Raw genomic sequence first — 26,520 nt, 5'->3', positions numbered from 1 at the left:
ATTTATAAATAAACGCGATCTAACCCAAAAACCTTTATTATGAATAATATTGGTCGCGAAAGCCTACGTGTTAAACGGGGTTCATTGAGCGAGCGAGCGAGAACGAGCGCGAGTGAGCGGTGGTGCGGCTAAGAACCCAAGTTCGACTCCCGCTCATGGACACCACCAACACCACCGGTGACGAGTATCCTAACCGGTCCTAGGCCCCCTCCCCTAGGTCGACTCAGCCTCAAATAAGTACCTGGTGCGGTGTGTAAACATCGCCACTCTGAAGACAAAGGCGGTCGGGCGTGGTGCTGACCACCCACACCGTCGTGTGCCGTGCCGGCCTTCATAGGTGCTGCTCGCTAACAGCACTTGACCCAACAGTCTGTTAAGGCTACACGGGGGCTCTTTGTGTTTGTCTTGAGGGGTTGATTGAATGTGTGAATGGACGATTGGGGTGAATGTGTTCGGAGAGTGAGTGGATGGGTGAGTGATTTATCGGGTGAGTGATTTATCGGGTGAGCGAGTGGGCGATTAGGTGAGTGAACCAAAGAGTGATTGGGTGGGCGAGCGAGCGAGTGAGATTGGTAAGCAGTTCACCGAGCGGGTGGGTGAGCGAGTGAGTGTTTAACCGATTGGGTGGGTGAGCGAGTGAGTTGGTGAGCGAGTGAGTTGGTGAGTGGTTAACCGAGTGGGTGAGCGAGTGAGTTGATGAGTGGTTGAGTTGGTGAGTGGTTAACCGAGTGGGTGGGTGGGTGAGCGAGTCAGTGGTTAACCGAGTGGGTGGGTGAGCGAGTGAGTTGGTGAGTGGTTGAGTTGGTGAGTGGTTAACCGAGTGGGTGGGTGAGCGAGTGAGTTGGTGAGTGGTTAACTGAGTGGGTGGGTGAGCGAGTGAGTTGGTGGGTGGTTAACCGAGTGGGTGGGTGAGCGAGTGTATGGGTGAGCGAGTGGGTAAGTGGTCGAGTAGGTGGGCGTCGACCGGTGTCCCAAGCCGTGTGGGGTGAGGTGTCCGACGTGGTTTGTCGCTGACACAGAACGAGGGGATCATCCCTCTTAAATTCGATATTTTATTCGCACAAACAAAACGACACGTACAACAGCACACGGTTGAAAATCATCCCCTCCTCCCCCCCCGAATATTAACCACAATAACCACATAATAACCGCATAGCAACCACCACACCCAGGGCAGTGGCATTGGCCGTGTTGACCTCTTGACCTTGACCAGATGGCTCAAGGGCGCCGCTTGCAGGGGGTCGCCTTGGGGTTAAGGCGAGGTCAGGTCGGGTACAAGTGAGGTCGGGGTGAGGTCAGGTGATCGCAGCTGCGTCGTTCTTGCGTCAGGCGTCTACTCGCTGCTCCCCCCCCCCATCTCAAACCCACGCTTCCCCACCACAATTTCTCTCGCACCACCATCTGACAGCCTCTGACAGCTCACGTGCCCAGGAACCGCTGCTGCCCTTTTCTTTGGGGAGGGGGGGGGGGAGCTGCCCCCATCGTGAGGGGATCATCCCCTCGTCTGCTGCCCCCCTGCCCCCCTCCTGCCCATTCCCTGCTGCCCCCCCCCCACCCCGCGCCACGTGAGAGGGCAGCCCCTCCCTGCTGCCTCCTGCCACTGCAACCTTAAGGGGGTTGCCTCCACCCCTCCACCGCCGCATCCTCCACCACAGCCCTCCCCCCCCCCCCAACTCCTGCTGCCCCCCGGCACTTAGGGGGGTAGGGTGCTGCCCCTTGCTCAGAGCAGCAGGGGCAGCAGGGCACGGCGCATGCTGGGGTAGCCCGGGAACTCCTTGACGTAGGCGGAGTGGCGCTCGCGTGCCCACACGGCCATCTGGATGAAGGCGAAGACGGCGAACACCCACACTGCACACGGACAAAAGGCAAAGGTCCCCCGTGTAGCTTTAACAGGCTGTTGGGGCAAGTGCTGTTAGCGAGCACCTATGATGGCCGGCACGGCACGGCACACGAGGGGGCGGGTGGCCAGCAACCACGCCCGGCCGCCTTTGTCTCCCCAGTGGCGATGTTTACACACCGCACCAGGTACTCATTTGAGGCTGAGTCGACCTAGGGGAGGCCCAGGACCGGTTCAGATAATCGTCACTGGGTGTTGGCCGTGAGCGGAAACCGACGCTACCGCTCTCCACACACGGTTATTTACATTGCATGAATACTACAACATACACCAGACACACACACACACCAAAGTATACACACCCTGTCAACACGCACACACGCCACACCGTGAACACCCCTCACCTGAGAGCGTGTGGGTCATGACGGCGAAACTGAGCCACGACCCAACCTGCAACGACATGAGGTCACCGTTAGCCACAAGCAGGGGGCGTGCGGGGTCACGGTCAGGTGTTGAGGTCAGAGATGAGTAGGTCGAAGGTTAGGGCTCTAGGCAAGGCTGGTCAGCGGTCGTGGTGATGTATGTATTGTATGTTGGACTTCTTTCGCACCGTACATAGCCAACAGTGGTCAAACAGTGAGAGATTGGGTCAGGATGAGGGCTTGGGGTCAGGGGTCGTGGTGAGAGATTGGGTCAGGATGAGGGCTTGGGGTCAGGGGTCGCGGTGAGAGATTGGGTCAGGATGAGGGCTTGGGGTCAGGGGTCGTGGTGAGAGATTGGGTCAGGATGAGGGCTTGGGGTCAGGGGTCGCGGTGAGAGATTGGGTCAGGATGAGGGCTAGGGGTCAGGGGTCGTGGTGAGAAATTCGGTCAGGATGAGGGCTTGGGGTCAGGGGTCGTGGTGAGAGATTGCGACAAGATGAGGGCTTGGGGTCAGGGATCGTGGTGAGAGATTGGGTCAGGATGAGGGCTTGGGGTCAGGGGTCGTGGTGAGAGATTGGGTCAGGATGAGGGCTTGGGGTCAGGGGTCGTGGTGAGAGATTGGGTCAGGATGAGGGCTAGGGGTCAGCGGTCGTGGTGAGAGATTGGGTCAGGATGAAACTCAATTATTCTAAAATTATTTTTCTTTACCGGGTAAGGCCCCACTGAACTATGTAGCTATTTTTGTCAGAAGCGGCCTGCCTTTCACAAATGATAGCTCAACAAAGTGGTGGCTTCATCATCGCGTGGACATTTCTAGCAGCCAAATACTCTAAACGCGTGACGTCGATTCTAAATTTGGAGGGGGAAAACCGGAGGACCGGAAAAAAAATCCACGTGACCACAACATGGAGAGCGAGAGAGACACGCAAACTCCAAATATACAGCAGCAGCAGGCATCGTCAGGTTTGGGATTGAACCCACGACCTCCTGTATACCGGGCGAGGTAGTTAACATCTCCTAGCCACCGTGGCGAGATGTTAACTACCTCGCCCGACCTACACTGGGTCGGGGGGGTCGTGGTGTGAGATTGGGTCAGGAGGAGGGGTTTGGGGTCAGGGGTCGAGGTCAGGGGTCGGAAGTCGTGCCTCGTAGGTGTAGTTGGGGCACGAGACGAGGGCGAACGGCCAGGTGAAGGGGTTCATGCCGGGCGATGGGTACGGGAGTCTGCTGCGGCCTGCAACCACAACCACCACCACCACGATTACAACCACAGTCATCACAACCACCACAACAATTACAATAACCACCATCACAACCACGATTACAATTACAATAACCACCACAGCAATTACAACAACCACCACTACAACCACGATTACAACCACCACAACAATTAAATAACCACCATCACAACCACGATTACAACTACAATTACAATAACCACCACAACAATTACAACAACCACCACCACAACCACGATTACAACCACAACCACCACAACAATTGCAATATCCACCACAACAATTCCAACCACCACTACGATTACAACCACAGTCATCACAAACACCACAACAATTACAACAACCACCATCACAACCACGATTACAACCACCACAACAATTACAACAACCACCACCACCACAACCACGATTACAACCACAACCACCACAACAATTACAACCACCAAGACGATTACAACCACAGTCATCACAACCACCACAACAGTTACAACAACCACCATCACAACCACGATTACAACCACCGCAACAATTACAATAACCACCGTCACAACCACGATTACAACTACAACCACCACAACAATTACAACCCCCAAGTGGGGGGGGGGGGGGGGTGAGTGTAAGGGAGGGGGAGTTGAGGGTGAGGTGGGTGGGGGGTTGCTGTGGAGAGGGTGAGGGAAGTGAGGGGGGGAGTGAAAGAGGGTGAGGGAGGTGGGGGGGTGAGTGTAAGGGAGGGTGAGTTGAGTGTGAGGTGGGTGGGGGGGGTGCTGTGGAGAGGGTGAGGGAGGTGAGGGGGGGAGTGAGAGAGGGTGAGGGAGGTGAGGGGAGGGGTGAGTTGGTGTCTAACATTAGCCCGACCTACACGGGGAATGCGAGCAACGGGAGCAATGGCAGCGTAGGGAGATGGGGGGGGGGTGGGAAGGTGAGGAGGGTGGGTGAGGGAGCTGGGTGGGTGAGGGAGCTGGGTGGGTGAGGCAGCTGGGTGAGGGAGCTGAGTAGGTGAGGGAGCTGGGTGAGTGAGGGAGCTGGGTGGGTGAGGGAGCTGGGTGGGTGAGATAGCTGGGTGGGTGAGGGAGCTGGGTGAGTGAGGGAGCTGGGTGGGTGAGGGAGCTGGGTGGGTGAGATAGCTGGGTGGGTGAGGGAGCTGGGTGGGTGAGGGAGCTGGGTGGGTGAGGGAGCTGGGTGGGTGAGGGAGCTGGGTGGGTGAGGGAGCTGGGTAGGTGAGGGAGCTGGCTGGGTGAGGGAGCTGGGTGGGTGAGGGAGCTGGGTGGGTGAGGGAGCTGGGTGGGTGAGGGAGCTGGGTGGGTGAGGCAGCTGGGTGAGGGAGCTGGGTGGGTGAGGGAGCTGGGTGGGTGAGGGAGCTGGATGGGTGAGGGAGCTGGGTGGGTGAGGGAGCTGGGTGGGTGAGGGAGCTGGGTGGGTGAGGGAGCTGGGTGGGTGAGGCAGCTGGGTGAGGGAGCTGGGTGGGTGAGGGAGCTGGGTGGGTGAGGGAGCTGGATGGGTGAGGGAGCTGGGTGGGTGAGGGAGCTGGGTGGGTGAGGGAGCTGGGTAGGTGAGGGAGCTGGGTGGGTGATGAAGCTGGGTGGGTGAGGGAGCTGGGTGGGTGAGGGAGCTGGGTGGGTGAGGGAGCTGGGGGGTGAGGAAGCTGGATGGGTGAGGGAGCTGGGTGGGTGAGGGAGCTGAGTGAGGGAGCTGGGTGGGTGAGGGAGCTGGGTGGGTGAGGGAGCTGGGTAGGTGAGGTAGCTGGGTGGGCGAGGAAGCTGGATGGGTGAGGTAGCTGGGTGGGTGAGGGAGCTGGTGGGTTAGGGAGCTGGGTGGGTGAGGGAGCTGGGTGGGTGAGGGAGCTGGGTGGGTGAGGGAGCTGGGTGGGTGAGGGAGCTGGTGAGTGAGGTAGCTGGGTGGGTGCGGGAGCTGGTGAGTGAGGTAGCTGGGTGTGGGTTCTCACCAGGGGTGTGTAGGTCACGAAGACTGATGTGGATGAAATAGCTTCCCAGCTGACAGACCTACATCACACCACACAGCACCATAACATCATACCATCAGACCATCACACTACACACCATCACCCTACACACCATCACACTACACACCATCACACTACACACCATCACACCATCACACTACACACCATCACACCACACACCATCACACCACACACCACACACCATCACACTACACACCATCACACTACACAACATCACACTACACAACATCACACCACACACCATCACACTACACACCATCACACTATACACCATCACACCACACACCACACACCATCACACTACACACCATCACACCACACCTGTGTTCACAACACACACCATGGGTAGGTAGTGAGTGGTGGGTGGTGAGTGATAGTGGTGAGTGATGAGTGATCGTGGTGAGTTGGTAGATGGTGAGTGGTGAGTGATGAGTGATCGTGGTGAGTTGGTAGATGGTGGGTGGTGAGTGATAGTGGTGAGTTGGTAGGTGGTGAGTGGTGGGTGGTGAGTGATAGTGGTGAGTTGGTAGGTGGTGAGTGGTGAGTGATAGTGGTGAGTTGGTAGGTGGTGAGTGGTGGGTGGTGAGTTATAGTGGTGAGTTGGTAGGTGGTGAGTGGTGGGTGGTCAGTGATAGTGGTGAGTGGGTAGGTGGTGAGTGGTGGGTGGTGAGTGATAGTAGTGAGTTGGTAGGTGGTGAGTGGTGGGTGGTGAGTGATAGTGGTGAGTTGGTAGGTGGTGAGTGGTGGGTGGTGAGTTGGTAGGTGGTGAGTGGTAAGTTGGTAGGTGGTGAGTGGTGGGTGGTGAGTAATAGTGGTGAGTGGGTAAGTGGTGAGTGGTGAGTGAGTAGGTGGTGAGTGGTGAGTGGTGGGTGGTGAGTGGTAGGTGGTGAGTGATAGTGGTGAGTGATAGTGGTGAGTAATAGTAGTGAGTGGTGGGTGGTGAGTGATAGTGGTGAGTGGGTAGGTGGTGAGTGATAGTGGTGAGTGGGTAGGTGGTGCGTGGTGGGTGGTGGGTGATGAGTGGTGGGTGGTGAGTGATAGTGGTGAGTGGGTAGGTGGTGAGTGGTGGGTGGTGAGTTGGTAGGTGGTGAGTGATAGTGGTGAGTGGTAGGTGGTGAGTGGTGGGTGGTGAGTGATAGTGGTTCATTGCTTACCGTAAAACACATCATGCCCAGCGCCGTTAGTCTGTAGGCTGCAACAGAGAAGAGACACTCACCCAACCACACTCACCAAAACCACACTCACCATTCAGCCTCACCCAACCACACTCACCATTCAGCCTCACCAAAACCACACTCACCAAAACCACACTCACCATTCAGCCTCACCCAACCACACTCACCCAACCACACTCACCAAAACCACACTCACCATTCAGCCTCACCAAAACCACACTCACCACCACACTCACCCAACCACACTCACCATTCAGCCTCACCAAAACCACACTCACCAAAACCACACTCACCATTCAGCCTCACCAAACCACACTCACCATTCAGCCTCATCCAACCACACTCACCAAAACCACACTCACCAAAACCACACTCACCCAACTACACTCACCCAGCCACCAAAGATCCCCCGTATAGCCTCAACAGACTATCAGGGCAAGTGCTGCGAGCGAGTAACAGCAGCAGGAGCAGCAGCAGCGCCTACGAAGGCCGACACGGCACACCAGAGGGGGTGGCCAGCAACCACGCCCGGCCGCCTTTGTCTCCCCAGTGGCGACATTCACACACACACACACACCCCACCAGTTACTCGTCTGAGGCCGAGTCGACCTAGGGGAGGAGGCCCAGGACCGATTCAGATACTCGTCACCGGTGCTGCCGGGTTCGTTAGCGCAGCCGCGTTCACCGCTGCACCACCGCTCCCCGACCACAAAGACAAAGGATCGCCCCCGTATAGCCTCAACATACCTTTAGGGCAAGTGAGGTTAACTCTGTGCCTCTCTACCAAATGCCCACCCAGCTCGAGTGGGAACAAGTGGTCACAACACGTGCAGTGTGGTCCCCAAGAGGACGTCATATATATGAGAAATTATGTTCGACGTTTCGGCCGATGGGCTTTGTGGGTGCTCACAGGGCGGCGTGTAGAGCGGGTGGTTGATGTAGTAGCCCATCCAGGCGGTGAAGATCGCGTGGCACGTGCAGTCCTGTGGGGGTGTGCACACACACACACCGTGTACACACACACAGTGTACACACACACACACAGTGTACACACACCGTGCACACACACACACCGTGTACACACACACACTGTGTAAACACATATACACCGTGTAGACACATACACACCGTGTACACACACACCGTGTACACACACAGTGTACACACACACCGTGTACACACACACACTGTTTACACAGTGTACACACACACACCGTGTACAGACACACACACCGTGTACACACACACACAGTGTACACACACAGTATATATATACACACACACCGTGTACACACACACCGTGTATACACACACCGTATACACACACACCGTGCACACCACGTGTACCTAGGGCACCCCTACTAAGATTCAGGGACCCCACAGGGCCTGAGGGCCTCTGGGCGAGGCGAGTGCCCCCCCCCCCCCTCGTTGAGGGTAGGGCCCCCAGCGCCCCCCCCCCAGCCCCCCACTCACGATGACCATGCTGGTGAGCGGCATGGTGCCCCGCGATATCTTGTGGACGAACGCCGCCTCCAGCAGACACTTGATGTAGTGGAACGAGTGGCAGATGCAGGCCAGACTGGGGGGACACGTGGGGGGGGGCACGTGGGGGGGGGACACGTGGGGGGGGGCACGTGGGGGGGGACCACGTGAGACACGGGGAGGGGGTGAGACACACGCTGTCCAACCACCACACTGCAGGTCACTACTACAACACACTCGCTCGCCCGCTCCACCACCACACCACCAGCCCAAGCTCTTACAGCATCAACAACAACAACAACCTCGCTCAACTCAACACGCGAGATTACGGCACTCACTCTGTCCGATTACAACTTCAACAGTGCCGTCTGTTGCTGGCCGCTTGGCAGCAACTGTGATAGATAGATATACAAATGGAAAGCCAAACATGACCCCCGAACTATATCCACACATCCATCAACGGTGACCCCGTAACCCTGTGACCCTGGCCATGCCCATGTGGCCCCCCCGTCATTGCCCCCCCCGTCTGTGCCTCCGTGCTCCCCCTCCCCTGGCCCTGCCCCGCCTGCCCCCCCCCCGCCACTCACTGGACCACGCGGTGGGGGCTGAAGGAGCAGACGTCATCCTCGGTGTACACGGGGTACACGCGCAGGTAGAAGAGCAGGTAGACGATGAACATGCACGTGTACTTCACCAGGAACGCCTGCACGCATGCACAAACACAAAGACAGAGATCCCCCGTGTAGCCTTAACAGACTGTAGGGGCAAGTGCTGTTAGCGAGCAGCTATGAAGGCCGGCACGGCACACGAGGGGGTGGGTGGCCAGCAACCACGCCTGGCCGCCTTTGTCTCCCCACAACGCACCAGGGTGCTCATTTGAGGCTGAGTCGACCTAGGCGAGGCCCAGGACCGGTTCAGGTAATCGTCACCGGTGTTCGAACTCGGGTCGCCGGGTTCGTCGTGCGACACGCTAGCCGCTACACACACAGACACACAGACACATGTACACACACACACACATGTACACACAGACACATGTACACACACACACACATGTACACACACACACACACATGTACACACACAGACACATGTACACACACACACAGACACATGTACACACACACACACATGTACACACACACACACACATGTACACACACACACACAGACACATGTACACACACAGACACATGTACACACACACAGACACATGTACACACACACACAGACATGTACACACACACACAGACACATGTACACACACAGACACATGTACACACAGACACATGTACACACACAGACACATGTACACACACAGACACATGTACACACACAGAGACACATGTACACACACACAGACACATGTACACACACACACAGACACATGTACACACACAGACACATGTACACACACAGAGACACATGTACACACACACACAGAGACATGTACACACACACAGAGACACATGTACACACACACACACACAGAGACATGTACACACACACAGAGACACAGAGACACGTACACACACACAGACACATGCACACACAAAGACAAAGATCCCCCGTGTAGCCTCCACCGTGTGCGTTGTCCACCTACCGTGGTCTTGTCCACCTGTGGGCCGAGGTCGAACATAAACAGCACGGCCGTAGTGGCCACTGGGAGGTTCTTGAGCACCTCCTCGTCCCGGATCGCTCGGCCTCCTGTGGAGGGACGCCAAGGGGCGGCGGGTGGGGGAAGAGGTGTTGGCGACGTGGTGGCTAAGAGATGTTAACTACCTCGCCTGGTTTACAGGAGGTCGGGGGTTCGATCCCGATCCCAACCCTAACGCCGGCTGTATATTTGGAGTCTGCGTGCCTCTCTCTCTCCCTGTGGTGAGATGTTAACTACCTCGCCTGGTATACAGGAGGTCGTTGGTTCACTCCTGACCCTGATGCCTGCTGCTGTACATTTGGAATTTGCGTGTCTCTCTCTCTCTCTGTGGTGAGATGTTAACTACCTCGCCTGGTATACAGGAGGTCGTGGGTTCACTCCTGACCCTGACGCCTGCTGCTGTATATTTGGAGTTTGCGTCTCTCTTTCTCTGTGGTGAGATGTTAACTACCTCGCCTGGTGTACAGAAGGTCGTGGGTTCACTCCTGACCCTGATGCCTGCTGCTGTACATTTGGAGTTTGCGTCTCTCTCTCTCTCTGTGGTGAGATGTTAACTACCTCGCCTGGTGTACAGGAGGTCGTGGGTTCACTCCTGACCCTGATGCCTGCTGCTGTACATTTGGAGTTTGCGTGTCTCTCTCTCTCGCCGTTGTCGCATGGATTTTTCTCCAGCTCCTCCGGGGTTTTCCCCGCCACGTTCAGAATCAACGTCAAGCGTTTCGACTATCCGACTGCATGAAATGTCCACGTGATGCTCCGCTTGGTTGAGCTCTCATTCGTGATGGCCACGTGGTCGCGTCTGTAAAAGAGCTACTGCACATAGCAGCTTAGTGGGGCCTTACCTGGCAAGGTTATAGTAGTTAAGGGCCCCCCCCCACACACACAACGTCGGGGATCTTTAGGGTGTCTGTGTGGGTCACGTTTGCCTCTGCGACTTAGGTGTGTGTGTGTGCGTGTGTGTGCATCATCACACTCACTCGGATCGACTTTGAAGCAGATGCGTGCCGGGTACATGGCCGGATCTGAGAGCATAGACCAACACGGGCGCACACACACACACAGATAAAGACAAAGATCACCCGTGTAGTTTTCAACGGACTGTAGGGGCAAGTGCTGTTAGCGAGCAGCACCTATGAAGGCCGGCACGGCACACGAGGGGGTGGGTGGCCAACACCGCGCCCGGCCGCCTTTGTCTCTCCAGTGACGATGTTTACACACCGCACCAGGTACTCATTTGAGGCTCAGTCGACCTAGAGGAGGCCCAGGACCGGTTCGGAAAATCGTCACCTGTCGTCAGGTTCGTAGCGCAGCGTAGCGCTAACCGCTGCACCACCGCTCCCCAGGTACACACACACACACAGGTACACACACAGGTACACACACACCCACAGATATAGGCAAAGGCAAAGGTACCCCCGTCTAGCCTTTCATTGACTGTTGGGCCAAGTGTCGTTAGCGTGTTGGCACCTGTGAAGGCAGGTACACACGCGCCTCTGTGTATATACGTGCGTGTAAGTACACACGTGTGTGAGTACACACGTGTGTGAGTTATACGTGTGTATGTGTACATGCGTGTACACGTGTGTGTGTACGTGTGTGTGTGTGTGTGGGAAGCGGTGGTGGAGCGGTTAGCGCTACGCTGCGCTACGAACCTGGCGACCCGAGTTCAATTTCCGCTCACGGCCACCACCAGTGACGATTATCTGAACCGGTCCTGGGCCTCCCCTAGGTCGACTCAGCCTCAAACAATCACCTGCTGCGGTGTATAGTAAACATCGCCACTGGGGAGACAAAGGCGGTCGGGCGTGGTGCACCTAGCCTGGCACGGTAGGAGGGTACAGCTGGTGGTGCATCTACCGGTCATCTCAGTCAGCCGACCCATGGCACCTGCCGGGTCTGTCCCGTGACCTCCTGCACCTAGCCTGGCACAGTAGGAGGGTACAGCTGGTGGTGCATCTACCGGTCATCTCAGTCAGCCGACCCATGGCACCTGCCGGGTCTGTCTCGAGATCTCCTGCACCTAGCCTGGCATGGTAGGAGGGTACAGCTGGTGGTGCATCTACCGGTCATCTCAGTCTGGCAACCCATGGCACCTGCAGGGTCTGTCCCGTGATTTCCTGCACCTAGCCTGGCACAGTAGGAGGGTACAGCTGGTGGTGCATCTACCGGTCATCTCAGTCAGCCGACCCATGACACCTGCAGGGTCTGTCCCGTGACCTCCTGCACCTAGCCTGGCACAGTAGGAGGGTACAGCTTGTGGTGCATCTACCGGTCATCTCAGTCAGCCGACCCATGACACCTGCAGGGCCTGTCCCGTGACCTCCTGCACCTAGCCTGGCACAGTAGGAGGGTACAACTGGTGGTGCATCTACCGGTCATCTCAGTCAGCCGACCCATGGCACCTGCCGGGTCTGTCCCGTGACCTCCTGCACCAAGCCTGGCACAGTAGGAGGGTACAGCTGGTGGTGCATCTACCGGTCATCTCAGTCAGCCGACCCATGGCACCTGCCGGGTCTGTCCCGTGACCTCCTGCACCTAGCCTGGCACAGTAGGAGGGTACAGCTGGTGGTGCATCTACCGGTCATCTCAGTCAGCCGACCCATGACACCTGCAGGGTCTCTCCAGAGACCTCCTCCTGTCAGCAGCGAGTCTTTGATACTCCAGGTGATAGCCTCAAAGTGCACCTAGCCTGGCACAGGCGCCGTGGTGATGTCACCATCACTTTGTGGAGAATGGCGGCTATTGGTAGTGTCGTGATTAGCGCTACGCTTCGCTACGAACCTGGCGACCCGAGTTCGATTCCCGCTCACGGCCAACACTGGTGACGATTATCTGAACCGGTCCTGGGCGTCCCCTAGGTCGACTCAGCCTCAAATGAGTACCTGGTGCGGTGTGTAAACATTGCCACTAGGGAGAAAAAGGCGGTCGGGCTTGGTGCTGTCCACCCACCCCCTCGTGTACCGTTCCGGCCTTCATAGGTGCTCGCGAACAGCACTTGCCCCTACAGTCTGTTAAGGCTAGACGGGGGATCTTTGTGTATACGTGTGTGTGTGTGTATGCGCGTGTGTGAGAGTGCACGTGTGTGTGAGTACATGCGTGTGTGTACACGTGTGTGTGTACACGTGTGTGTGTACACGTGTGTGTGTGTGTGTGTCTGTGACGCACGGGTTTTGTTGAAGAGCGCCTTGAGTTCGCCCACAGTCACGGTCGGGTGGACCTGCAGCACACGTGGCCCGCCGTCACAGTTACACTCCTAGTCCCCGCCAGATCCCTCATCCCAGATCCAGATCCCTCATCCCAGATCCAGATCCCTCATCCCAGATTCCAGATCCCTCATCCCAGACCCATATCCCTCATCCCAGACGCAGAACCCTCATCCCAGATCCAGATCCCTCATCCCAGATCCAGATTCCTCATCCCAGATTCCAGATCCCTCATCCCAGACCCATATCCCTCATCCCAGACGCAGAACCCTCATCCCAGATTCCAGATCCCTCATTCCAGATTCCAGATCCCTCATCCCAGATTCCAGATCCCTCATCCCAGATTCCAGATCCCTCATCCCAGATCCCTCATCCCAGAATCCAGATCCTTCATCCCAGATCCAGATCCCTCATCCCAGATTCCAGATCCCTCATCCCAGACCAAGAACCCTCATCCCAGATTCCAGATCCCTCATCCCAGATTAAAGATCCCTCATCCTAGATCCCTCATCCCAGATTCCAGATCCCTCATCCCAGATCCCTCATCCCAGAATCCAAATCCATTGTCCCATCCTTAATCCCAGACCTCAGATCCCGCACCTGTGAAAACCAGCTCTGTAGCTGATCGGATTGATTCTGAGATTCCACATCCCTGTATCGGTTCATGAAAGTCTCCCAGACTCTCGTCCACCCACAGTCCACCCCCCCTCCCAAAGGGCGAATCCAATTGGGGCCAGGGGGGGGGCGATGGGAGCGATCGCCCCCTCCTCCATTGATTGATATTTACCAGGTACAATGCACCCGACGTACATGAGTTGTATCTAATTATTATTAAAGTAGGGATGTATGGGGCCCTATTTAAACATCTTGACATATCAGGGACCCCCCCCTACCCCACCCTACCAACACCCTCCCCCCCTGGGAGGTGTCTAGATCCGCTTCTGCCCCCCCCCTCTCTCTCCACCCCCCACCCCACCCCCGACCTTACCCCGCGTATCACAACCCCCCGCCTTCCCCCCTCCTCTCTCCCCCCCCCCCACTTCTTCCCCCGCCCCCCACCCCCGCAGCTGTGCACGCGCGCAGAAAATCCTCGCTCGTTTTAGAAGCAGCCGCGGGGTTTGCGAGGAGACCCCCGGGGACTCGGGAGGGGTGGGGGGCACGCGGGATATGGGGGGGGGGGCTGCAGATGGGGGGGGGGACAATAAGGAAGGAGGAAGAGCAGGGGGCGGGGGCATTCCCAGGGATGAGCCCACGTGGTGTCGTAGTTGTTCAAGATGAGCTTGTTACTTTATTATCAACTTGGACTGTTGAGCCCTAACGGGAGAGCTCTCGACGAGTCTCGCGGCGGCGACGATGCTGTCAAGTTCTTTGGGGGGGTTTTGTTGTTGTTGTTGCGCAGTCAATGGGGGGAGGAGGAGGAGGAGGGGGGTGGAGGGTGTACAACGATTCGCGGCTGCCGATGACCTCCGTTGTGTAAAGTCCCGACCGAGTTAAGCGTGGGGCCAACCCTTGCGCGTCACACCGCGGCGTCCGCTGACGTCTTGGCCGTGAACGAGCAGACGGAACAGGCTGGCGAGAAATTTCGATTGAAAGCTTTCGTGACTGCAAGGATTCATCTTCTTTGGTTCTTTCGGTAAAGTCACCACCACGTAGAATGAGAATAAAATAATACATTGATAAAATAAAATAACACAATAATATTCTCACGACGTTTCGGCCACAACACAAGCGGCCTTCATCAGGTGAAGGGGACGAGACCAGCGCTGTCCTACCAGACAGTCTCGTCCCCTTCACCTGATGAAGGCCGCTTGTGTTGTGGCCGAAACGTCGTGAGAATATTATTGTGTTATTTTATTTTATCAATTTATTATTTTATTCTCATTCTACGTGGTGGTGACTTTACCGAAAGAACCACAGAAGAGGCTGGCGAGAGTGTATCGAAGCCGCTGTGCTTCTACGGTTAGAGCGCCGCAGAGGCGCTGCACACCGCAGCATTTGCCAGGGCGGCCGCTCGTCATTCCAAATCCGTGAACCACTGCAGACAACAAACGGTAGCGAACGCGCTGCCGCTGGGCTACTGTCACGTGATTGATGATGGTGATAATGGTGGTGGTGGTGGTCGTGATGGTTATGATGCGGATGCTGGTGATAATGAGTGTTACCATGATGATGGTTGTGATTCGGCTGCTAGCAATGCGCATTACGGCGCTGGTGATGATGGTTATTATATCAGGACGATAATAACTTGGTTATAATGATACAATTTTAATAACACAATTATAATGCGGATTTAGACGGCGTCTAGCTGCGACCGCATCGATAGACGCTGTCCAGGAATGAGTCGGGAGAGTTCATTCCATGTGCCATGAAACAAGAGCTATGGAGAAGGGTCATTGCCTGAAACGTCGCCTCTTATACTGTCCGTAGACTCAACACTGCCCATAGACTCGACACTGCCCATAGACTCAACACTGCCCATAGACTCAACACTGCCCCATAGACTCAACACTGCACCACAGACACAACACTGCCCATAGACTCGACACTGCCCATAGACTCAAAACTACCCACAGACTCAACACTGCACCAAAGACTCAACACTGCCCATAGACTCAACACTGCCCATAGACTCAACACTGCACCATAGACTCAAGACTGCCCATAGACTCAACATTGCCTCATAGACTCAACACTGCCCATAGACTCAACACTGCCCCATAGACTCAACACTGCACCATAGACTCAACACTGCCCATAGATTCAACACTGCCCATAGACTCAACACTGCCCATAGACTCAACACTGCCCATAGACTCAACACTGCACCAAAGACTCAACACTGCCCATAGACTCAACACTGCCCATAGACTCAACACTGCACCATAGACTCAAGACTGCCCATAGACTCAACATTGCCTCATAGACTCAACACTGCCCATAGACTCAACACTGCCCATAGACTCAACACTGCACCATAGACTCAACACTGCCCATAGACTCAACACTGCCCATAGACTCAACACCGCACCACCTTATAGCACGGCTGGCTACGTACGGTGCGAAAGAAGTTCTACATAGGATGCACACATGCTGCCAACGCGGCAGCGGCAGCATCAGCAGATATAATTAAGTTCATGAACACGGAGCGATATGCAAGCAGTCACGGGCAGGAGGAGGCAGGGAGGGGGAGCAGAGGGGATGGGAGGGGTGGGCAGGGAGGGAGGGAGGGAGCCGACAGCGTAGGCGACTGGGGGAGGAGAGGGGGAGAGGGGGGGATGGGGGGGGGGCGGGGGGGGGTTGGGGGAAGAGAGTTTGGGGAGGTCCCTCTGAGCGAGGAGTGCCACGGGAGAGGGAGAAGATCCCGTGACAGCAAACACAGTCGATCGCTAGCTGGTGACCACTTCGTGATGATGACTACGTGATGATGATGATGATGACTACATGATTATGATGCTGATGATAACTGGGTGGTGATGATGACTACGTCATGATGATGATGACTACATGATTATGATGCTGATGATAACTGGGTGATGATGATGACTACGTCATGATGATGATGACGACGTTGAATGGAGGTGGTGATAGTTGATGGTGGTCATGGTGGCGATGATGGCTGTTATAGAACATTGTGATGATGATCACAATGAAGCACATCCGTGATGATGATGACGATCTCTCACCTTGTCAATGAAGCACAGCCGTGATGATTACGATGATGATGACGATCTCTCACCTTGTCAATGAAGCACATCCTCCGTTTGCTGTCGGGGTCACGGATATCCACCTCGAAGAAGGTGGACCTCACCACCTTGCGCTCCACGGCGCTCCTCTTGGCGCCCTCCATCAGGTCGTGCACGAGCAGCTTGGACAGATCAAAGAGGGACCTGAGCTTCATGTGGGGCGCAGCCATCGCTAGACCTCACCTCCCCTCTCCTCTTCCTACTCCCTCCCCTCCTACTCACACCTCCCCTCCTCCTTCCTCCCTCCTCCTCTCTCGCTCCTCCTCCTCTCTCCCCTCCTCCTCCCTCCCTCCCTCCCTTCCTCCTCCTTCCTTCCTCCCTCCTCCTCCCTCCCATCCTCTTCCTCCTCCTCCCTCCCTTCCTCCTCCTTCCTTCCTCCCTCCTCCTCCCTCCCTTCCTCTTCCTCCTCCCTCCCTTCCTCCTCTCTCCCCTCCTCCTCCCTCCCTTCCTCCTCCTTCCTTCCTCCTCCTCCCTCCCTTCCTCTTCCTCCTCCCTCCCTTCCTCCTCGTCCTCCTCCCTCTCTTCCTCCCTCTCTTCCTCCTCCCTCCTCCTCCTCCCCTCTTCCTCCTCCACCTCCTCTCCCTCTCTTCCTCCTCCCCTCCTCCTCTTCCTCCCTCCCCTCCTCCTCTTCCTCCTCCCCTCTGGCCTACCACCGACAAATCTTCGTGGTCCAACGGGCGACGGGGGCCGCCAGCGGTCAGAGCGCGCCTCGTTTGTCGCTCGTCTCTTCCCACCACGGCGTTCGGGACGCTTCCCGTGCCTGTGGAGACTTTGTTTTTCACCTCCCAAAGTGCTCCTCTGAGAACCACACTCACGTCTTTCTCTTGCGTATCCGTCTGTGTAACGGGACCACTTGGAGGACGGGGGGGGGGGGTGTTTAACTCTATAGTTTTAATGGTAAGAAGTTTTTTTTTGGGGGGGGGGTTACATTTAAAACTGGGATTGTGTTGCCAAGGGCTGTTGTGGATAATGCTACAGATATTAAAACTGAGTTTTATTTATTACTTCCTCTGCCCCCACCCCCACCCCGTACCACCTCCTCCCTAAACCCTGGGGGGTAGTCGACCTTCCTCAATGTCTCAATGGCTCGCCCAGTGACACTCCACCCCACCACTCCACCCCACCACTCCACCCCACCACTCCACCCCACCCCACCACTCCACCCCACCACTCCACCCCACCACTCCACCCCACCCCACTACTCCACCCCACCCCACCACTCCACCCCACCACGCGCGTCCTTCGCTCTCGAGGGAACCTCCAAAAGGACGACTCGAGGAGCTCGCGACGATGGCTCAAAAGAGATCCCTCCCAAGGTCGACTCGAGGACTCTCAAAAAGGGCGAGGAGAGATTTCAAAAGGTCGACTCCAAGACTCTCAAAGGAATGAGAAGAGACGTCAAAAGTTCAACTCGAGGACTCTCAAAAGGACGCGAAGAGACTTGAAAAGGTCGACTCAAGAAGTTGACTCAGGATCCCACCAAAAGGAGCAACAACCTCCTCCCCCACCTCGCTCCCCCCTCCCCAAAGAAGTCGTCTGGGAGACCTGATGGCCACGCACCAGGCCGCGTGAGAGGTCACCAGCTGTAGTGGTGTGACCCCTTCGCTGGGCCGCGTGAGGGGTCACCAGCTGTAGTGGTGTGACCCCTTCGCTGGGCCGCGTGAGAGGTCACCAGCTGTAGTGGTGTGACCCCTTCGCTGGGCCGCGTGAGAGGTCACCAGCTGTAGTGGTGTGACCCCTTCGCTGGGCCGCGTGAGAGGTCACCAGCTGTAGTGGTGTGACCCCTTCGCTGGGCCGCGTGAGAGGTCATCAGCTGTAGTGGTGTGACCCCTTCACTGGGCCGCGTGAGAGGTCACCAGCTGTAGTGGTGTGACCCCTTCGCTGGGCCGCGTGAGAGGTCACCAGCTGTAGTGGTGTGACCCCTTCGCTGGGCCGCGTGAGAGGTCACCAGCTGTAGTGGTGTGACCACTCTTATGACGCGGGGGTGGGGAGCGCGTCCCACCCGGTTCCTCACCGCCTCCCCCACACCTCTTGGTTCACGTCTCTTCTCCTGATCCCCCCCCCCCCACCTCGATCGTGCCCTCGTAATTATTCGAACGTCGAGGCCACTTGCGATTTCTCTCGCTCGCTCGCGATGTTGATGCTGATGATGATGTCGACGACGATGTTGATGATGATGTTGTTGTTGATATCCGCTTGTGTTCTTCTCGAAGGACGGCCTCGTCTTTGGAAGAGCCGAGTACGATACGTGACTGGCCCAGTCGCCGCACATCACCAGCCCCTTACCTACCCCCTACCTAGCCCCTACCTACCCCCTACCAACCCCCTACCTACCCCCTACCTACCCCCTACCAACCCCCTACCTACCCCCTACCTACCCCCTACCAACCCCCTACCAACCCCCTACCTACCACTCCTTCCCACAACTCCAGAGGGGTTAGGGTTGTCTGGTGTGCTCCGGTTCGACCCGGGGTGGTGATGGTGGTTGATGGACGTGGGAGGATGTGAGGAGGCAGGGAGTGAGGAGGAGGCAGGGAGTGAGGAGGAGGGGGGTTGTGCGTTGAGTTCCGGCACCCGGACTCGAACCGTGACGGCCCTGATGGGTTTGGGGGGCGGGGGGGGGGGCACCCGACCCCGGTTTGCCCGCGCAGAGCCCGGATGGACGGAGGCGCCACGCATTCACTGAGTCCGCACTGACCACCACCAGCAGCACTGTGGTACCGTAGGGGTCAGATGACCCCCACACACTACCCCCCTCCCCCTCGAGAGACACGCGGAGACGCAGAACTGCAGAGAGACGCCGGCACATGGAGACACAGGCGCACAGGGGCAAGAGACGTCGGATCGAGACGGAGAGACGCGCAGAGTTGTAGAGACACGGAGAGAGAGTCACGCAGAGTTGTAGAGACACGGAGAGAGCGAGCGAGGCACGGAGGCAGTCGCTCGGAGCCACACAGAGTGAGAGGCAACAGTCAGAGGGCACAGAGAGACAGAGCCGATTAGAGACACGCGGAGGAGCTACAGAGAGGCAGAGACTCTCCGTGAGACAGGCAGAGACACAGAGCTAGAGAGAGACACACACAGAGACACTCGGGAGACAAGCAGAGACATGGAGCTAGAGAGAGACACACAGAGACACTCGTGAGACACACAGAAGAGTGACAGAGAGTGATGACCCAGACACACAGAGCTAGAGAGAGACACAGATACACTCGTGAGACACACAGAAGAGTGACAGAGAGTGATGACACAAACACACAGAGCTAGAGAGACACACAGAGACACTCGTGAGACACACAGAAGAGTCACAGAGAGTGATGACACAGACACACAGAGCTAGAGAGACACACAGAGACACTCGTGAGACACAAAGAAGAGTCACAGAGAGTGATGACACAGACACACAGAGCTAGAGAGACACACAGAGACACTCGTGAGGCACACAGAAGAGTGACAGAGAGTGATGACACAGACACACAGAGCTAGAGAGACACAGAGACACTCGTGAGACACACAGAAGAGTCACAGAGAGTGATGACACAGACACACAGAGCTAGAGAGAGACACACAGAGACACTCGTGAGACACACAGAAGAGTCACAGAGAGTGATGACACAGACACACAGAGCTAGAGAGACACACAGAGACACTCGTGAGGCACACAGAAGAGTGACAGACAGTGATGACACAGACACACAGAGCTAGAGAGACACACACAGAGACACTCATGAGACACAGAAGAGTCACAGAGAGTGATGACACAGACACACAGAGCTAGAGAGACACACAGAGACACTCGTGAGACACACAGAAGAGTGACAGAGAGTGATGACACAGACACACAGAGCTAGAGAGACACACAGAGCTAGAGAGACACACAGAGACACTCGTGAGGCACACAGAAGAGTGACAGAGAGTGATGACACAGACACACAGAGCTAGAGACACACAGAGACACTCGTGAGACACACAGAAGAGTCACAGAGAGTTATGACACAGACACACAGAGCTAGAGAGACACACAGAGACACTCGTGAGGCACACAGAAGAGTCACAGAGAGTGTTGACACAGACACACAGAGCTAGAGAGACACACAGAGACACTCGTGAGACACACAGAAGAGTCACAGAGAGTGATGACACAGACACACAGAGCTAGAGAGACACACAGAGACACTCGTGAGACACACAGAAGAGTGACAGAGAGTGATGACACAGACACACAGAGCTACAGAGACACACAGAGACACTCGTGAGACACAGAAGAGTGACAGAGAGTGATGACACAGACACACAGAGCTAGAGAGACACACAGAGACACTCGTGAGACACACAGAAGAGTGACAGAGAGTGATGACACAGACACACAGAGCTAGAGAGACACACAGAGACACTCGTGAGACACACAGAACAGTGACAGAGAGTGATGACACAGACACACAGAGCTAGAGAGAGACACAGAGACACTCGTGAGACACACAGAACAGTGACAGAGAGTGATGACACAGACACACAGAGCTAGAGAGACACACAGAGACACTCGTGAGACACAAAGAAGAGTCACAGAGAGTGATGACACAGACACACAGAGCTAGAGAGACACACAGAGACACTCGTGAGACACACAGAAGAGTCACAGAGAGTGATGACACAGACACACAGAGCTAGAGAGACACACAGAGCTAGAGAGACACACAGAGGCACTCGTGAGACACACAGAAGAGTGACAGAGAGTGATGACACAGACACACAGAGCTAGAGAGACACACACAGAGACACTCGTGAGACACACAGAAGAGTGACAGAGAGTGATGACACAGGCACACAGAGCTAGAGAGACACACACAGAGACACTCGTGAGACACACAGAAGAGTGACAGAGAGTGATGACACAGACACACAGAGCTAGAGAGACACACAGAGACACTCGTGAGACACACAGAAGAGTCACAGAGAGTGATGACACAGACACACAGAGCTAGAGAGACACACAGAGACACTCGTGAGACACACAGAAGAGTGACAGGGAGTGATGACACAGACACACAGAGCTAGAGAGAGACACACAGAGACACTCGTGAGACACACAGAGACACTCGTGAGACACACAGAAGAGCGACAGAGAGTGATGACACAGACACACAGAGCTAGAGAAACACACACAGAGACACTCGTGAGACACACAGAGCTAGAGAGAGACACAGAGACACTCGTGAGACACAGAAGAGTCACAGAGAGTGATGACACAGACACACAGAGCTAGAGAGACACACAGAGACACTCGTGAGACACACAGAAGAGTGACAGAGAGTGATGACACAGACACACAGAGCTAGAGAGACACACAGAGGCACTCGTGAGACACACAGAAGAGTCACAGAGAGTGATGACACAGACACACAGAGCTAGAGAGACACACAGAGACACTCGTGAGACAGAGTCACACACAGAGTCACACACACGGCTATTTCAAGAATATTTTGATGTTTTTTCCTGGATTTTCTGTTTGCACATGCACAAAGTCACTTTAAGATGTTTTCTTGTTCATGTTTTTGTTTTATTGTTTGTTGCGGTTGCACCCGATTCAAGAGCCGAATGGCTCACATGGCTATGCCAAATAAATGAAAACTATGAAATAAATAAATATATCCCTGCAAGTCGCGGCCACCCGGCCCGAGAGACCGCAGGGTAGACGCGGAAGCCGCCCGTCTCGCCTTCAATCCTTCCCCGGACTTCATCAACCTTCATCAACCTTCGTGGGGGAGTCGTCTGTCCCCCCCACCACCATCACCCACCATCACCCACCACCACCCACCACCACCACCACCCACCACCACCCACCACCACCACGCACCACCACCACCCACCACCACCACCCACCACCACCACCCACCACCACGCACCACCCACCACCATCACCCACCACCACCACCCACCACCACCACCCACCACCACCACCACCCACCATCACCCACCACCACCCACCACCACCACCACCCACCACCACCAACCACCCACCACCACCACTACCCACCACCACCACCCACCACCACCCACCACCATCCACCACCCACCACCACCCACCACCACCCACCACCATCCACCACCACCATCCACCACCACCCACCACCACCACCCACCACCACCCACCACCACGCACCACCACCACCCACCACCACCATGCACCACCACCACCCACCACCACCACCCACCACCACGCACCACCCACCACCACCACCACCATGCACCACCACCACCCACCACCACCACCACCATCCACCACCACCCATCCACCACCACCACCCACCACCCACCACCACCACCCACCACCACGCACCACGCACCACCCACCACCACCCACCACCACCCACCACCACCACCATCCACCACCACCATCCACCACCACCATCCACCACCACCACCACCCATCCACCACCCATCCACCACCCACCACCACCACCCACCACCACCACCCACCACCACCACCACCACCACCCACCACCACCACCCACCACCACCACCACCCACCACCACCACGCACCACCACCACCTATCACCGAACTTCCCCGGGCCTTCCCCTTGCCAGATCTACACCACGCGAGGCCTTCTCCCTCAGAGACCACCGCTGCTGCAGGAATGTCCGGCAATGATCGAAGCCCTTGCCCCCAAGTGTCCCTGCTCCTCCTCCTCTCGCTCGCTGTCTCCCTCCCTCTCTCGCTGTCTCCCTCCACGAGTGTTACACACACAAAGACAAAGATCGCCCGTGTAGCCGGCACGGCGGTGATGGGGCAAGTGCTGATAGCGAGCACACAGTTTGCTGCGCGTCCTCAGTTTTATATCCATCCCCTGCACCTGGTTGGGGGGTGGTGGTGGTGGGGGGGGCGGTGGTGGGGGGAAGGGGGGTGGTGGTAGTGGGGGGGGGGTGGTGGTAGTGGGGGGGGGGTGGTGGTAGTGGGGGGGCGGTGGTAGTGGGGGGGGCGGTGGTAGTGGGGGGGGCGGTGGTGGGGGGGCGATGGTTGGTGGGGGGTGGTTGGTGGGGGGGGTGTGATAATGAACCACCATCGTTACGAGCGATTGCTCACTTCACTGATACCAGCGGTGTTCTGTCGCTACAACTGAGATTTGTGTTGTTTTTTGAGTCGAGCGTGCCACGAGCGTGAATGTTTAACTCAGACCACGCGGGTCCATTACGAGATTCACGTCTCGCTCACTGCGCCTGGAACCCCCCTGGGGAGGTGGAGGAGGAGAGGGGGAGGTTGTGGACGGCGCTCAAGCACGGCTGGTTCTGAACCGGTTTCGGCACCGGTTCTGGGCCGATCATCGAACCGGTTCGAGGCTACCCCGGCGAGTTCTGCTGGGAGACGCGGAGTGCCCGATGTCACGCGAGCATAGCGAGCGGGTTTAATCAATACAGTCTACAATACAGTCTACAATACAGTCTACAATACAGTCTACAACACAGTCTACAACACAGTCTACAACACAGTCTACAACACAGTCCACTATACAGTTTACAACACAGTCTACAACACAGTATAGTCTACAATATAGTCTACAACACAGTCTAGTCTACAATACAGTCTACAACACAGTCTACAACACAGTCTAGTCTACAATACAGTCTACAACACAGTCTACAACACAGTCTACAATACAGTCTACAACACAGTCTACAATACAGTCTACAACACAGTCTACAATACAGTCTACAACACAGTCTACAATACAGTCTACAACACAGTCTACAATACAGTCTACAATACAGTCTACAACACAGTCTACAATACAGTCTAGTCTACAATACAGTCTACAATACAGTCTACAACACAGTCTAGTCTACAATACAGTCTACAACACAGTCTATTCTACAATACAGTCTACAACACAGTCTACAATACAGTCTACAATACAGTCTACAATACAGTCTACAACACAGTAGTCTACAATACAGTCTACAACACAGTCTACAACACAGTCTAGTCTACAATACAGTCTACAATACAGTCTACAACACAGTCTACAACACAGTCTAGTCTACAATACAGTCTACAATACAGTCTACAACACAGTCTACAATACAGTCTACAACACAGTCTACAACACAGTCTAGTCTACAATACAGTCTACAATACAGTCTACAACACAGTCTACAACACAGTCTACAATACAGTCTACAATACAGTCTACAACACAGTCTAGTCTACAATACAGTCTACAACACAGTCTACAATACAGTCTACAACACAGTCTACAATACAGTCTACAACACAGTCTACAACACAGTCTAGTCTACAATACAGTCTACAACACAGTCTAGTCTACAATACAGTCTACAATACAGTCTACAACACAGTCTACAACACAGTCTAGTCTACAATACAGTCTACAACACAGTCTACAACACAGTCTACAACACAGTCTACAATACAGTCTACAATACAGTCTACAACACAGTCTAGTCTACAATACAGTCTACAATACAGTCTACAAAACAGTCTACACCACAGTCTAGTCTACAATACAGTCTACAACACAGTCTACAACACAGTCTAGTCTACAATACAGTCTACAATACAGTCTACAACACAGTCTACAATACAGTCTAGTCTACAATACAGTCTACAACACAGTCTACAACACAGTCTAGTCTACAATACAGTCTACAATACAGTCTACAACACAGTCTACAACACAGTCTAGTCTACAATACAGTCTACAACACAGTCTACAATACAGTCTACTAGACGGGCATGTGCTGTCCGAAGGGACACACACACAGTACAAAGACAAAGATCCCCCGTGTAGCCTCTAACAGCCTGTTGGGGCAAGTGCTGTCAGCGAGCAGCACCTACGAAGGCCGGCACGGTGGCGCACGAGTGGGTGGGGTAGCCAAAGACAAAGATCCCCCGTATAGCCTGAACAGACTGTTGGGGCAAGTGCTGTTAGCGAGCACCTATGAAGGCCGGAACGGCACACGAGGGGGTGGGTGGCCAGCACCACGCCCGGCCGCCTTTGTCTCCCCAGTGGCAATGTTTACTACACACCGCACCAGGTACTCATTTGAGGCTGAGTCGACCTAGGGGAGGCCCAGGACCGGTTCAAATAATCGTCACCGGTGTTGGCCGTGAGCGGGAATCGAACCCGGGTCGCCAGGTTCGTAGCGCAGCGTAGCGCTAACCGCTGCACCACCGCTCCCCAAAGACACGCGCACACAGCGAGGCGCACACACACACACATCACAACAACAACAACAACATCGCTCTCCCATATCCCCATATAAGTTACATTATAACACCCCGGCGTAACCAATCATCACCACCCCCCACTCCCAACTCAACCTCGCATTCTGATATAATGCGGTATTCCCGGATAGACCCCCCCCCCCCCCCGTGCACACGAGCCCCTATAAATATAGAGAGGGGTAGGGTCCCCTCTCCGGGGACAACAGCCCCCCCCCCCCCCCCCGCGTCTCAGGGCACACGCCGCCCCCCTCACCGGACGTGGTGCGGATCGGCAGACGCAGGAGAGCGGGGGACCACGCAGCTCGGAGCACGCGGTTAGACTCCGGGGCGCTGTCCCCTGGACCCCCGCCCACCCCTCCACCCCTCTCACCGCCCCCTGGCCGCTGCCCACCACCCGTCCCGCCCTCTCGGACCCCGGCGCCGCGACCCCCCCCCATTCCCCACCCCCCCAGGAACGAGGGGTTCGTGGCGGGGGGACGGGGGGGGAGGGTAGAGAGGCGTGACCCCTGAACCCGTCAACCCGTCAACCCCACCCCG

At 55.9% G+C, this 26,520-nt stretch overlaps 1 protein-coding gene and 1 long non-coding RNA gene across 2 annotated transcripts; both read right to left on the bottom strand.

Annotated features, from left to right (window-relative positions):
* Positions 1-1,038: 1,038 nt before the first annotated feature.
* Positions 1,039-2,357, bottom strand: LOC142923976 (uncharacterized). The gene is made up of 2 exons (XR_012941095.1): positions 2,242-2,357; positions 1,039-1,848 (listed from the first exon to the last, which is right to left on the bottom strand). It is a non-coding gene; the product is annotated as an uncharacterized LOC142923976 (long non-coding RNA).
* Positions 2,358-3,356: 999 nt separating this feature from the next.
* Positions 3,357-26,317, bottom strand: LOC116943443 (very-long-chain enoyl-CoA reductase-like). Its single transcript, XM_032956244.2, has 11 exons — positions 26,237-26,317; positions 16,735-16,863; positions 12,961-13,012; positions 10,773-10,817; positions 9,742-9,845; positions 8,726-8,841; positions 8,130-8,235; positions 7,567-7,639; positions 6,636-6,673; positions 5,443-5,500; positions 3,357-3,493 (listed from the first exon to the last, which is right to left on the bottom strand). The coding sequence occupies exons 2-11, from the start codon at positions 16,843-16,845 to the stop codon at positions 3,372-3,374; spliced, it is 825 nt and encodes a 274-aa protein (XP_032812135.2). The 5' UTR covers positions 16,846-16,863; positions 26,237-26,317; the 3' UTR covers positions 3,357-3,371.
* Positions 26,318-26,520: the final 203 nt, after the last annotated feature.

The sequence above is a fragment of the Petromyzon marinus genome, chromosome 1 (genome assembly GCF_048934315.1).
Source record: "Petromyzon marinus isolate PM22_M1 ecotype Great Lakes invasive population chromosome 1, UKy_Petmar_22M1.pri1.0, whole genome shotgun sequence".
In the NCBI taxonomy this organism is placed as follows: domain Eukaryota; kingdom Metazoa; phylum Chordata; class Hyperoartia; order Petromyzontiformes; family Petromyzontidae; genus Petromyzon; species Petromyzon marinus.
This window is presented reverse-complemented; position numbering and strand designations above follow the sequence as displayed.

Coding starts and splice junctions, on each gene's coding strand:
- LOC116943443 (XM_032956244.2), bottom strand. CDS start 16,845: ATGGAGGGCGCCAAGAGGAGCGCCGTGGAGCGCAAGGTGGTGAGGTCC. Junction 7,640..8,129: donor CGCTCACCAGCATGGTCATC/GTGAGTGGGGGG, acceptor ACACCCCCACAG/GACTGCACGTGCCACGCGAT. Junction 6,674..7,566: donor CCCGCTCTACACGCCGCCCT/GTGAGCACCCAC, acceptor TCTCTGTTGCAG/CCTACAGACTAACGGCGCTG.